General features: G+C 41.6%; 1 protein-coding gene across 6 annotated transcripts in view; it reads right to left on the bottom strand.

Moving 5' to 3' along the window:
* Positions 1 to 13,957, bottom strand: part of LOC132396984 (uncharacterized) — a 23,275-nt gene that overhangs the window by 8,124 nt on the left and 1,194 nt on the right. For 2 of the 6 annotated variants that reach the window (XM_059975160.1, XM_059975177.1), the window contains exon 2: positions 1 to 13,957. This exon is cut by the window's left edge and continues 8,124 nt beyond it. In XM_059975160.1, coding sequence (XP_059831143.1) covers positions 12,685 to 13,875 — 1,191 coding nt within the window. In that variant the 5' untranslated portion in view covers positions 13,876 to 13,957 and the 3' untranslated portion in view covers positions 1 to 12,684. The other 4 variants (XR_009513212.1, XR_009513214.1, XR_009513208.1 and 1 more) reach the window with 4 other exon arrangements.

Raw genomic sequence — 13,957 nt, 5'->3', positions numbered from 1 at the left:
GAGAAGGAGTCTGATAGAAGAGGAGAGTGGACCGTGGGAGAAAAGAAAGAAGAAGAAGGGGCACCAGGAGAGGTGACAGGTAGGTGAGGAGAAGTAGTAAGAGGCCAGAATGGGGAATAGGAGGAGGATGGGGGAGAGGAATGGAAAATAAAAGAGAAAAAATTACCAGAAGGAGAAATTGATGTTCATACCATCAGGTTGGAGGCTACCAACACAGAATATGAGGTGGTGTTCCTTTACCCTGAGAGTAGCCTTGTGGCAGAAGAGGACACCGTGGACCGGCATATCAGAACGGGAACTGAAATGGGGATTAGAATTAAAATGGTCACCCCAGGAATTTCTGCATTTGACGGATGGAGTGGAGGTGTTTAACAAAGCGGTCAGCCAATTTGTGTTGGGTCTTTCCAAAGTAGAGGGGGCCACATTGGGAGCACTGGATACAACAGATGACTCCCAGCAGATTCACCTGGAAGGACTGTTTGGAGCCCTGAATGGAGGTGAGGGAGGAGATGAATGGGCAGGTGTAGCATTTCTCTCACTTGCAGGTATACGTGCCTGGAGGGAGATTAATGGGGAGAGATGAATGGAGAAGGGAATCACGGAGGGAGCAATCCCCACGGAAAGTGGAGAGTGGGGGAGGGGAAGTAAAGATGTGTTTGGTTGTAGGATCCTGTTGAAGATGGTGGAAGTTGTGGAGAATGTTCTGCTGGATGTGGAGACCCATGGAGTGGTAGGTGAGCACAAGAGGAACTTTATCCTTGTTAAGATGGTGGAAAGATGGGGTGAATGTGGATGTCTGGGAAATGGAGGAGATGCAGTTGAGGGCAGTACCAAAGGTGGAGGAATGGAAATTCTGTTCTCTGAAGAAGGAGGACATCTCAGATGTCCTGGAATTGGAAAGGGAAACCTTATCTTGGGAATGGATGCAGCGGAGTTAAAGGAAATGAGAAAAACAAGCAGCATTTTTACACGAGGCAGGGTAGGAAGAGGTATAGTCATGGGAATCGGTAGGCTTATAAAAGATGTTAGCAGATGGTTTGGCTCCATAGATGGAGACAGAGAGATCAAGAAAGGGGAAAGAGGTGTCAGAAGTGGACAAAGTGAATTTTAGAGCAGTGTGGAAGTTGGAGGCAAAATTGATGAAATTGACGAACTCAGCATGCGTGCATGAAGCAACACCAATGCAGTTGTCAATGTAGCACTAAAAGAATTAGGGAGAATTACCAGGGAAGGCTTGGAACATGGACTATTCCACATAGCCAACAAAAGGGCAGACATAGTTGGGGCCCAAGTAGGTGCCTCTGGCTAACTCTTGAGTTTTGGGAGGAGCCAAAAGAGACATTGTTGAGGGTGAGAACCAGTTCTGTCAGATGGAGGACAGTGGTGGTGGAGGGGAACTGGTTGGGTCTTTTGTTGAGAAAGAAGTGGAGAGATTTAAGACATTGATGGGGGATAGAAGTGTGTAGTGACTGTACATCCATGGTGGAAGTGAGGCAGTCAGGACCAGGGAGTTAAAATTTGCTTAGGAGATTGAAGTGCATGTGAAGTGTCATGGATGTAGGTGGGAAGGGATTGAACCAAGGGGGATAGAATGGAGTCAAATGTATGTGGACAGGAGCAGGAAGAGACAATGGGCTTACCCAGTTATTAATATTTGTGGATCTTGGATAGGAGGTAGATATGAGCAGTAAGGGAACTGTGAATGTTTGGCCTTAATATACTTCTCAATCAGCTTCTTGGTGTCATTATAGAAACTCAGTTGTGATGTCGGGAGGAGGCAAACTCTGTATTGTGGTCTGGAATTTAGCCTGTATTGGCTTATAAATCAGATTGAGGTCTGTATGTCTGTTTACAGAATTGTTCGCAGAAAACCATGCTTGTAGGAATTCTCTTGCTTGCGATAGAGAGGAGTGCTGAAGTCGAGCCGGTTGGTGTCTCATCAGCAATTGGAGATGAAAAGATCAGGACCATGCAGAGAAGCAGGGCAGGGAGTCCAGGAAAAGAAGGATTGGAGATGGGAGAGGAACCATCAGTGCAGAGTGGGGAATTCTTGCCAAAGGATGGAGAAGCTGGAAGTAGAGCTTGGCAAAGGAGGCTAAAAATAAGGCTATTGCTGAGGACGGAACATCCTGCGTCAGAGAGAGGAAGGTAGAGGGAATGGTAAATGCACCTCAGGGATTAGATCAAAGGGGGATAGACTTATTTAAAGGGTAACTATTGATGAGTTGCTGGAGCCCTGCTAAATGCCAAGATATACTGCACAAACTCAAGGTTTCTATGGTGAGTGATGTCCCCTGACTCTCTTAGTCTCAGGTTTACAGGGCACAGTTCAGATGTGTGATAGAGGACTATTCACCTGCCTACATATTTAAAATACCACAACACTCAAGAGGCTTGAAACCAAGAGGCTATTTGATTTGCACCCTATGCACCAACCTAAACTTTACTTTCTTCACCTCTAGGGCACACTGCCCACAAAGTGTACAATCTAACACCTGGACAAACAGAGCTTCCTCAAAAGCACCTCTCAAATCTGCAACCTCAGTACCTGGGTTGATGAAGGCAGCAGGAGGATGGGAATTCTTATCACCTGTAGTTCGTATATGACTCTGACTTGAAAAATGCATCACCATTCAATTACATGTTGATTAGATGGAAACTCATTACCACTCTGAGAGTCTTGATGAAATATCATCAACCTAACATGTTAATTCTGCATCACAGATGCTGGTTGACCTTCTGAGTACCTCCAGCATTCTCTTTTATTTCAAAAATGACTCGTTTGTTTGATTCTTTACCTGTACTGAGTTATATGAACTCTGATGTGTACGTTAGTTCGATAATCACCTGGGCATCACCAGTTTTCGAAAAGGATTTTGCAGTATATGCATTTACTATTGGACACAGAGCTGTTATGCAGAGCAGAGCAGCAATGACTCCCATCCACTCCATAATGTACTGGTTAGGCACAGGAGTACATTCAACCAGAGACTCATTCCACCGAGATGTAACACTAAGCGTCATAGGAAGTCATTCCTGCCTGTGGCCATCAAACTTTACAACTCCTCCCTTGGAGTGTCAGACACCCTAAGCCAATAGGCTGGTCCTGGACTTATTTCCACTTGGCATGATTAACTTATTATTATTTAATTATTTATGGTTTGATATTGCTATATTTTTTCACTATTCTTGGTGTGGCTGTAATGACACCCAATTCCCCTCGGGATCAATAAAGTTCGTCTGTCTGTCTGTCTGTTATCACGAAAACAAAATATAGGAGCAGCAGCAGCTGCAATGGTCTCTTGTGTCTGGCTTGATATTCAAAAATTCATGGTGTGTTCTTGACCTCAACTCCTCCTTCCTGCCCATTCCTCATAACCCCTGATTTGCCTAAAGGCCATGGCTGATCACATGAAGGCTGTTTAGTACTGGATAAATTTTCTTTGCGACTTTGTTGGATGATCAAACACCCTACAAGCACCTTTTTAATTGAATAAATTGTTGCACAAGTCCAACAGAGAAATATGGCACCCTGTGTCAGTAATGACTCAACCACTTTAAAAGAAAAAAAATGTTTAAATAAAACATTAACAATCATCAGATTCCACTTTGCTCATATAAAGAATGTTAATAGATCTAATGTGATTAAGTATTCACTTGAGAGAATACTTACACTGTTTTGACTGATAATTGTACCTTGTGTTTTTCCAATGAGTGAACATAGCACATTGCAGGTCCTTCAACCCACAATGTTGTGCCGACCATGTAACCTACTCTAGAAACTGCCTAGTATTTCCCTACCACATAGCTCTCTATTTTTCTAAGCTCCATGCACCTACCTAAGAATGGGTATAAAAAAATTTACATTTCACTGCATTGACCAGATGGCTGAATTGGACTCTGTCAGATGCTCTTCTGCGACTGTGGAAAAAATGCCAATATCTTTTTCCCCACAAAACATTAATCCAAAAATACTGAAAGAAAGTAGACAGATTAAGAAAAACCTGAAAAGGGACATGTGGCTGGAACAAAACATTGCTGACTATGGCATTCGGTCCCCAACTGACAGCGATTAACTTTAATGAGCCAGTTGTAAGCTGAGAAGTGACATCCAACATTCGCTGTGGTAAAGGAAGATTGTTCTTGCTCTCATTTCTGATCTATCTACACAGCTTTATGGGGTTGAGCTCAAGGTCCCCCATCAATGCCTCTTCACTGATTGAGGAGAACTACATTCATCTGGCTCCATGCATTCATTTGCAGCCAGAGAATATCTGTGATGGCAACCCTTAACACTTCCATCCTATCAATTCCACATCACCTCTTCCTTCACATCTTTAAGTTGCTTCCTGCGCAATGGTATCCAAACACTCAAAACTGATGTCTGTGTTTCACAGCTCTATTTTAGCACTACTTCTCTCTGAGCTCCCACACTGTTCACCAACCATCTAACAACTGGCAGAAATTACCTCCAAGTAAACAGGAGGGGGTGGAGGAGATTGATTATGTTTATTCCTCACCAGTGATTTCATTCCCTAGACACCATCTCTATTCCTCTTCTTGAGAACTGCCTGAGACTGAACCAGGCGGTCTGCAATTTTATCAAACTACGTATCCATGAACCACTTAGACCACATATCTATCACTTGAATTCAAAACATTTTCAGCTTATCTATTACTGAAACCCTCATCCTTGCAATTATTATCTCCTGACATAGACAGCCTCCCTTCTTCTACTCTCTGTAAACTTTGGATCAACTAAACTTCTATTGCCCAAGCCCACACAAAGTCCTGGTCACATTGGGTCCCACTTAGCTTTTCTCGTCCTTCTTTACAAAATCTTTGCTCCTGTTTCATAATCTTATCCAACTCAACAACACTCAGAGCCACTTGATTTCTCAAATTCAGACAGGATGGTAAAGTGAAAGTATAATCTATCCATTATTAAAAGGGTAGCCAACTAGATACTTTCTTTTCTTTTTCAATCTTTTTATTGAATTTCATATATATGAAGAGAAACATAACATAATATAAATAGGTTATAAATGCATTAGATTTAAAGTTAAATTTATAATAGGATAACAATATCTTATTAAATATCAATCAAAGAAAAAACTTATAATAAACAATCAAACTTATTTTGATTGAACATGAAAAAGAATAAAAATAGTCATCAAAAGAAAAAAAAAGTAAAAATGCACGAAGAAATGTATATTAAAAAAAACCCTAAACTAACATGGGCAATAATACCAGTTTATATGAGTATGATAGTGTCAAAAACTCCAGAACTCCATACCAGAACAAGAATAAAAAGAGAAAAGGTCTGGAAGAGGCCAAATTAATTCATATGAAAGTGTCGAATGAACGGTCCCCAAGTTTCTTCAAGTTTAATTGATGAATCGAAAATAGTACTTCTAATTTTTTCTAAACTCAGACAAGAGATAGTTTGAGAAAACCACTGAAATGTGGTAGGAGGGTTTACTTCTTTCCATTTTTGTAATATAGACCTTCTGGCCATTAATGTTACAAAGGCGATCATTTGTCTAATTGAAGGGGAAAGTCGACTACCATCCTCATTTGGTATACCAAAAATTGCAGTAATAAAATGAGGTTGTAAATCAATATTCCAAATTGAGGAAATGGTAGCAAATATGTCCTTCCAATAGTTATGTAAAGTGGGACATGACCAAAACATGTGGGTCAATGAAGCCACTTCTGAATGACATCTGTCACATTGAGGGTTAATATGAGAATAGAATCGAGCAAGCTTATCTTTAGACATATGAGCTCTATGTACAATTTTAAATTGTATTAAAGCATGTTTAGCACATATAGAAGAAGAATTAACCATTTGTAAATTTTTTCCCATTTTTCTGTTGATATATTATATTGAAGTTCTTTTTCCCACTCTTGTTTAATTCTACCTGATATTTCTGGTTGTATCTTCATAATCCTATTATAAATAAAAGCCACTAATCCTTTCTGACAAGGATTCAGGGTAAAAATCATGTCTGAAAAATCTATCAAAGTTGAATTGGGAAAGGATGGTAAAACTTTATATAAAAAATTTCTAATTTGTAAATATCTAAAAAAATTAGATTTAGGTAAATTAAATTTGTTGGCAAGTTGGTCAAAAGATATCAAACTACCTTCAAAAAAGAGATCACGAAAACATATTATACCTTTCCTTTTCCATATGCTAAAAGCTTGATCTGTTAAAGAAGGTTTGCCAACTAGATACTAAGCTGTAGAACACTCTTCCTTGGCCTCTTTACCTATCTTTCTTCCTTTAAAATGCTCAGTTAGAAAGCTCCTTGATCAAGCTTTTTTAATCTCCACCATAATATCTCCTAAGCTGGTTTGGTAAATTTTTTTGTCCAACAGTGAATCACCTTAACTGTAAAATTTAAGTTCTTATGCTAATAAATATTAAATATCGTTTGGCTATAATCCTTGGAGAATGGCTTTGTTTTTCTCATTAGATACTAAATGTTCATAGGTTGATAAACTTCTCTAGATGTGTGGTGGAGAGTGTAATGTATGGATCTATTTCTTTTAGAGCAATGACTCCCCATATGGACTGATACCTTAGCTATCCGCATTGATCTGTTGTCTAAGCAAACACATTGATCTGCTCAACAACACACACAAAATGCTGTTGGAATACAACAAGCCAGGCAGCAGCTATAGGGAGAAGCGCTGTCGACGTTTCAGGCCGAGACCCTCTCTCCCTGCAATGTTAATACACCAGTCACTGTAAATTTACCTCCTGTGTGTGTGCTTTTATTTATTTGATATGTAATTGCACAGACACAACAAATTAGTGATGAGTACAAACCTCAATGGCAGCAAATATCACCAACAGTTACGGGATGACAGACTTCAGAAGGGAGAAAAACAGTGAGAGGAAAGAATTAGACAGTACAGAAAAGACGCCACGGACATGAATAAAGCATCACGTGAGTAACTGTGCACAGTACACAGTAAAGGTTGCGCAACTAGCAACATTAAAGTGAAAATAACGTGATGATAGTCTTAGTCAGGAAAGTTAACAAATTTGCTGGTGCTAATTGGGACTGGGAATCGTATTTCAAAGGGTTGAACTGCATTGTAAGGCAAACAAGGTGGATGAAGAAAAGAAAGCCCCTATAATCCTTTGCTTAACGGGTGCTAAAACATACAAGCTTTTACGCAAATTAGTAAATCCTGCAAGCAAGATATTCATTGAAATTGTTACAATTTTACAAAATCACTTGAACCCTAAAGCGCAGGTAATAGCTGAGATTTAGTCTTAACAAAAGGAACCAGTCAAAGGATGAAAGTATTTCTGAATGCATTGCAGAACTGTGCAAACATCCCCAATACTGTTACTTTAGAGATGGACTTTCTGAAACATTAAGGGACGGGCTTATATGAGGCATGCACTCAAAACAGTCAAAAGAGGCTACTGGCAGGAAGAGACCTAACCTTAAAATAGGCATTAGCCATTGCAATGTCATTAGAGACTGCAGAAAAGGATGCAGCAGAACTACAGAAAAATAATTTAGCACAAGATGTCTCTGAATAGTGCAAAAAAACAAAAATGTTACTGATGTTGCAAGTCCTCCCAAGATGCAAATGACTATTGGTTCAAAGGAAAAGTATACAGAAAATGTCACAGACAAGGTCACATAGAGTGTGCTGATCAGACAAAAAGCACAACCAAAGAGAAAAAGCACACAGAATGGAAGTTTCAAATACAAAACTAAAGAAATGCATGAAGTGACTAAATGCAAAACAAAGTCAGACAACACAGAGTCTGACAAAAGAGAGCTGTCATGCCTGGAACTGCATAGCATTATGAAGCAGATCACAAATTCATGTGGATCACAATAGATGTGTCTGATGTAAAACTGAAAATGGAGCTGGGTATATTGTCAGCTGTGTCTATAGTTTCAGAGGCTGACTACAATAGGCTGTTTTCTAAGCTACCATTAGAAAAGACCTCAGCAATGCTAAAGACCTACACAGGCAAAAAAATGTCACCCAAAGTCAAACTGGAAGTAAATGTGATGTGCAAAGGCAAAACACAGAGTTAGAGCTTAATGTACTAAAAAGTGGAGAGCCAACACTTATTGGATGTGAATGGTTGAGAAAAACAAACAACTAAACTGGCCCACAATCAAAGCTGTCAATGTGGCATCAACAGGCAACTGCAACCCAATTGGTAGCACTAACCAGAGACTGGCACAGCTGCTTAATGCTAATGAGAAAGTGTTTGAGAACGGCATTGGTAAACTCAAAGGCATGAAGGTCAGAATTGAACCGAATGATGCAGCAACACCGAGATTCCATAAAGTGCATCCAGTGCCTTATGCATTACATCCTAATATATAGATAGGCATCCATTAGTCTCGTGAGACCATGGATTTGCGCCTTGGAAGGTTTCCAGAGTGCAGGCCTGGGCAGGGTTGTATGGGAGACTGGCAGTTGCTCAAGCTGTCAGCCTTCCCCTCTTCACGCCACCAATGTTGTCCAAGGGAAGGGCACTAGGACCCATGCAGCTTGGCACCAGTGTTGTCACAGAGCAATGTGTTGTTAAGTGCCTTGCTCAAGGACACAACACGTTGCCTCAGCTGAGGCTTGAACCAGTGACCTTCAGATCACTAGACCAATACCTTATCTACTAGGCCACACGCCAACACACTATGTCCTAAAGTGGATGCCGAACTGCAGATATTGGGGACATCTGGAATTCTCTCCAAGGTTGAGTGGAGTGATTGGACTATGTTCGTCGTCCCAGTGATGAAGAAAGGGAATGCCAGAATTGTTTGCATATGTGGGGATTTCAAGTTGAGCATCAACCCGGTGCTGTGTACTGTGCAGTATCCCCTGCCATGAATAGAAGACACTTTTGCATCTTTGGGAGACAGGCAGATAGAGGTTTTCAAAGATTGACTTGTCACAAGCCTATCTGCAAATGGAGATTGAGCAGTCCAACAGGAAGTTCCTCACAAACAACACTCACAAGGGACTGTTCCAGTTTAATCGTTGCGTCAGCTCCAGCAATTTGGCAAAGAGCAATGGACCAAATGTTCCAAGATATCTCAGGAACAAAATGTTACCTTGATGACTTCATCATCAATGGCAAGAATGATAAAGAGCAGCTCCAGAACCTTGGTAAAGTGCTTACCAGGCTGAGTATGGGCTGTGCGCAAAGTGAGAGAAAAGTGAGTTTTTCAAGAATGAGATCTCATACTGTGGACATGTCATTGACAAGTATGGTTTAGATAAGTCACAAGGGAATACTGAAGCAGTGCTACAGGCACCCAAACCGGAAAATGTGTCACAACTCAGGTCATACCTGGGCCTTGTAAACTGCTACCACTGGTTTCTCCCAAACATTGCTACAGTGCTCATCCACTGAACGCACTATTACAGACAGGAGCAAAGTGGGAATGGTCAGGAAGATGCAAAAGATCATTCAAGGAAATGAAGTGACTAATAAGATCAGGTGAACTGCTCAGCATTATGATCCATCACTGCCTATCAGGTTGGCATGCAGTGCATCCCCTTATGGTTTTGGAGCTGTTTTATCACACACTATGAAACATCTGACAGCATTTGCTTCAAGATCACTGATGAGCACTGTACGCAAATATGCACAGGTTGACCAAGAGGCCTTCAGTCTAGTACGGGGAATAAAGAAGTTCCACTATTCCCTTTACAGGCAAAAGTTTACCTAGTGACAGACCACCAGCCCCTTGTGTCCATTTTCAATCCCAGGAAGGGAATCCGAGTGATGACTGCGATCCGGCACTTTTCCTAGGAGCCCAGTCTTATGACAGAGAGTTCAAGGGTACCAAACAACACAGCAACACTGGTGGATTGCCATGTCTTCCACTATTGGCAACTGAAGAAGAAAAATCTTCATATTCTGACCCAGCAGTAGTGTTTCGCACTGCATCGGTGGACTAATTGCCAGTAACAAATTCTGAAATGCAAAGAAAAAACAAGGAATGACCTGACATTGTCTGAAGTCTATGACATCACCATACAACATGGCCAGCTCAGGGTAATCCTATGTTTTCAGCGTTCTCTGTGAGATGGGGCCAACTGTCTGTACGTCAAAGATTGCTTATGTGTGGATCTCATGTTGTGGTTCCCTTTAAACTGCACACCAGAGTGTTAGAGAATCTGCATGAAGGACATTTGGGTACAGTCAAAATGAAGAATCTTGCCCAGAGCTATGTGTAGTGGCTGGGAATAGATAAACAGATTGAAGATTTGACCTAAAACTGTTCAAGCACCATTACACCTGTGGAGAGGCCATTTTCACCATAGCAAAGAGTGAATATTGACTTCACTGGGCTATTCATGGACTCCATGCTTCTGATTGCAGTGGATGCTCATCTGAAGTGGCCTGAGATCATACCAATGAAGTCAACCACCTCAGCATAGACTATCTCTGCTCTGAGGACTATCTTCAGCAGAAACTGCTTACCTGACTAAATTGTGAGTGACAATGGACCACAATACATGACAGAAGAGTTCAGACTATTCATGAAGAAAAATAGCATCAAATATTTCAAATCAGCTCCTCATCACCCAGCAACATATGGATTAGCTGAAAGGTTTATCCAAGAAGTCCATTAAAACAATGGGTAAGGAGGAAATTTGTCAACAGCACAAGATGGACAATTTCCTTTTTGTGTATCAGAACTCTGTTCATATGATGACAAATCAAACACCAGCAATGCTGTTCATAAGCAGGAATTTTAGATCGTGTATAGACTTCCTGAAACCAGAATAACAGAGGGAAGTGCAGAATCAATATTTTAGTCAGTGGCCAAGTGGATCAGCAAGGAGCGAGGAGGACAGCAAATCCTAGTGCGTGGTTACCGAGAAGACAAGTGGACACTCACTAGGATAGCTACAAGAACAGGACCATGACGTGCCCAGTGTATGTTGGAGATCATACACGGAGACGTCATGCTCAGCTGAAGAACACACCCCAGTTGACTGCATCCAACAAGACGGATATATTACAGTCACAAGACTTACCTCTCAGTGATGTTCATGTCATCAACAGCAACGTGACATGGGAAACTGAGGAAGTTGTCTTAGACAAGACACCTGCCAAACCTGATGCCACTCCACATGTCCAGAGATGCTATCCTGAAAGAAACAGAGTGCCACCCAAAAGACTGAATCTTTAGTATAGTGTTAATTGTAAAAGTATGTTTATTTGTTGAAGGGACTTTCAATGTTTTGTTACAAATACAGTTCTATGTTACAGTACATTAATCTAAAGGGGGAGGAATTGTAATGTATGGCTCTATTTCTTTTAAAGCAATGACTCCCCTTGGCACTACATATGGACTGATAACTTACCTATGTGCTTTTCTCTCTCTTGCTTGCTGCAATGTGAAAACACCAGTTAACTTCACCTCCCACATGCATGCTTTTATTTATTTGATATGTAGTTGTACGGACACAACGTATTGTTACGAAATTCCCGTAACTGGATCACTTACCAGCAAAGATAGAGAGGTCCGTTGAAGTCTCATGGTACTATTTTTTAAAGTCTTTATTTATAAAGGGGCACAAAATAAGATTAATACAGACATTCAGATAATATACGTCATCAATACTCAATCTAAAAACGCGGGTATAATAATAATCATCAATTAAGCAATAGCTCTATCGTTTGTCTAGGGGATATTGTATCGTCCGATGGAAAGATAAAAGTCACTGTCCTTTCAAGCTGCAGCACTTTGGGTTTAAGAGAGAGACGGTTTGAAACTTGCCCGGGTCTTTTATGAGGCCAATCCGTTGAGTTGGGGGGAGTTGGCTCCCCGTTGTTAGTTCCAAGTCGTTTTCCATGGTACCAGCCACCAGCCCCCAAGCAAGGGAACCGAATGCATGTGGCTTCCTTCAAATGGCTTCCCGCTATTACGGGATCGCTATCGTTTCTTCTGGTGCGTCTGAAGGGGTTGTTCCCCCAGACCCTCTTTTATACTTCCTCACGGGGTCTCAGATGTCAATCAGGTTGAGGTGATGCAATCTCTCTCTCAACCAGCCCACTTTGCCCAAGGGCTTGCATGTAGCATAGTCCCCAATCCACAAATGTTGTCTCCAGGAGACAATGGCCATGTCTCTCTCTCTCTCATTTCCTGGGTCCTCTGACCCAACCCAATAATGCTCTTGTGACTCTCACAAAGGAGGGGACTACCCTGCACCCTTCGGCCCCTCAGAGCTATGGTACTTTCATAACACCCCCTTTCTTCAAAGCTTTTTCACCAGCGGTGAAACGAAGTAGTACGAAGTCTTACAGGGTTTTAGAATCTAACACAATACAAAAGTTTTTTTTTCTACAGAGTAATAAAGTGATACATTCAATTCAGCATCTAAACAGTTAACGATTACAGCATCACTTCCTTTAATATCTTAATATCTTGTACCTTACTAAAGTCCTGTAGCATCAGGCTTCAGTTTAATAACCACCTATTTTTTTTCTTCAGCAACAAAAACTAAGGAGTTGTGATCTTAGCTTACATGCATCCACAAAAGTTTATGTGAAAACTAATCTTTTCAGTCGTTTTCAACTTAACAAGCAGGCTTCCAAGAGGGTTGTCTTTATTATTCACAGGCTTTGTCGAAATCCCGTACAACCGGCTTTGCTATTTAAAAATGGCATCCCCCTTAACCGTCACCTCTGTTCCGGGGAATTTGAGTAAGGGGGCGAGATAAACCCTCACCCGCCTGTTCCATAGGAATTATTTTATCAACACCGTGTCCCAAACTTAGCCCATCTTCTGAATTTCCACCCACCTCTGTAATTTTACACAGGTGGCTAACCCTCTCGTCAGGCCCCTTCAGACTATTGGTTTTTAATTCGAACTCTTTGTTCAAGCAGCATTTCGAATTCGGCCTCTTCACACCACATCCTGGCATAACAATAGCGTGGGGGGCCCCGCTATCTCCCGGCTTACTCTGTAAGCGATCTGCCGGGTTTAAAATTTCTTCATTCGATTTGGGAACTGCAGATTTCCCGTTTCCTTCAATGATAATTTTTATCTCCCCATTCTTAAATTCTGCATCAACTTTGAACACACCTTCAAGCACAAACACCTGGGAACTCTCACTTCCCACTGTTACCAAGGTTAACCCTTTTTTCACTGAACCAAGTCTATCTGACCCACAAGGACGGCCGCCCCGTTCCACTGAATCAAATACCTCTGACTTTTTCTGAGCTCCGTTACTAGGTTCAGTACTATGTGCATCCCCATCTTGGACACACTCAAACAGGACATTGGCCTCTTCCAGGCTTTCAATACCCGTACCCTTTTCAAATTCTAAGTTCCCCCGTTTCTCCCAGGTATTCTCTGGGCAACTCCCTTCTGGAGTAACCTCAACCCCGCGGGCTGAAACAACCTCATCTGCCAACCCAGCAGACTTCTTCAAGGTAATGGCATCCTTTTCCTTTAGAACTGCCCTCATTTCATTATTGAGAACACTTTTAGAATTTTCAACTTCTTCAAACAGTTCTGCCAAACCAGACAGATCTTCCTTGTCTAACTCTGGACATCTTAACCACTCTATCGGTTCCTCATCTTTATTTCCTACCTCTAGGACCTTTCTCCTCACTAAGGGCAGATTTACCTCCGGTCCCATACCCTCTTTTACTTCAGTACTCTTCGTTATACCACCCTCTAAACCCTTGTGGTACAGGGTCGGTAGAAACATCTCGGCCAAATCAAAACTGGCCAGATTTAAACTGCTCTTGTTCTCAGCTGCCTTTCTCGACATGTTGCGAGTGACCACGCATTCGAGATAGATCTGGGACTCTAAGGGCGGAGCTTCAACACTCACCGGCCGGCCGGTCCTCGTCATGGCTGCCCAAACCTTACCACCTGCTAAATCGTTACCAAGAAGGACGTCCGCGTCAGTTCTCGGGAATTCTTTTTTTTTCAAT

The sequence above is a fragment of the Hypanus sabinus genome, chromosome 1 (genome assembly GCF_030144855.1).
Source record: "Hypanus sabinus isolate sHypSab1 chromosome 1, sHypSab1.hap1, whole genome shotgun sequence".
NCBI lineage: Eukaryota > Metazoa > Chordata > Chondrichthyes > Myliobatiformes > Dasyatidae > Hypanus > Hypanus sabinus.
This window is presented reverse-complemented; position numbering and strand designations above follow the sequence as displayed.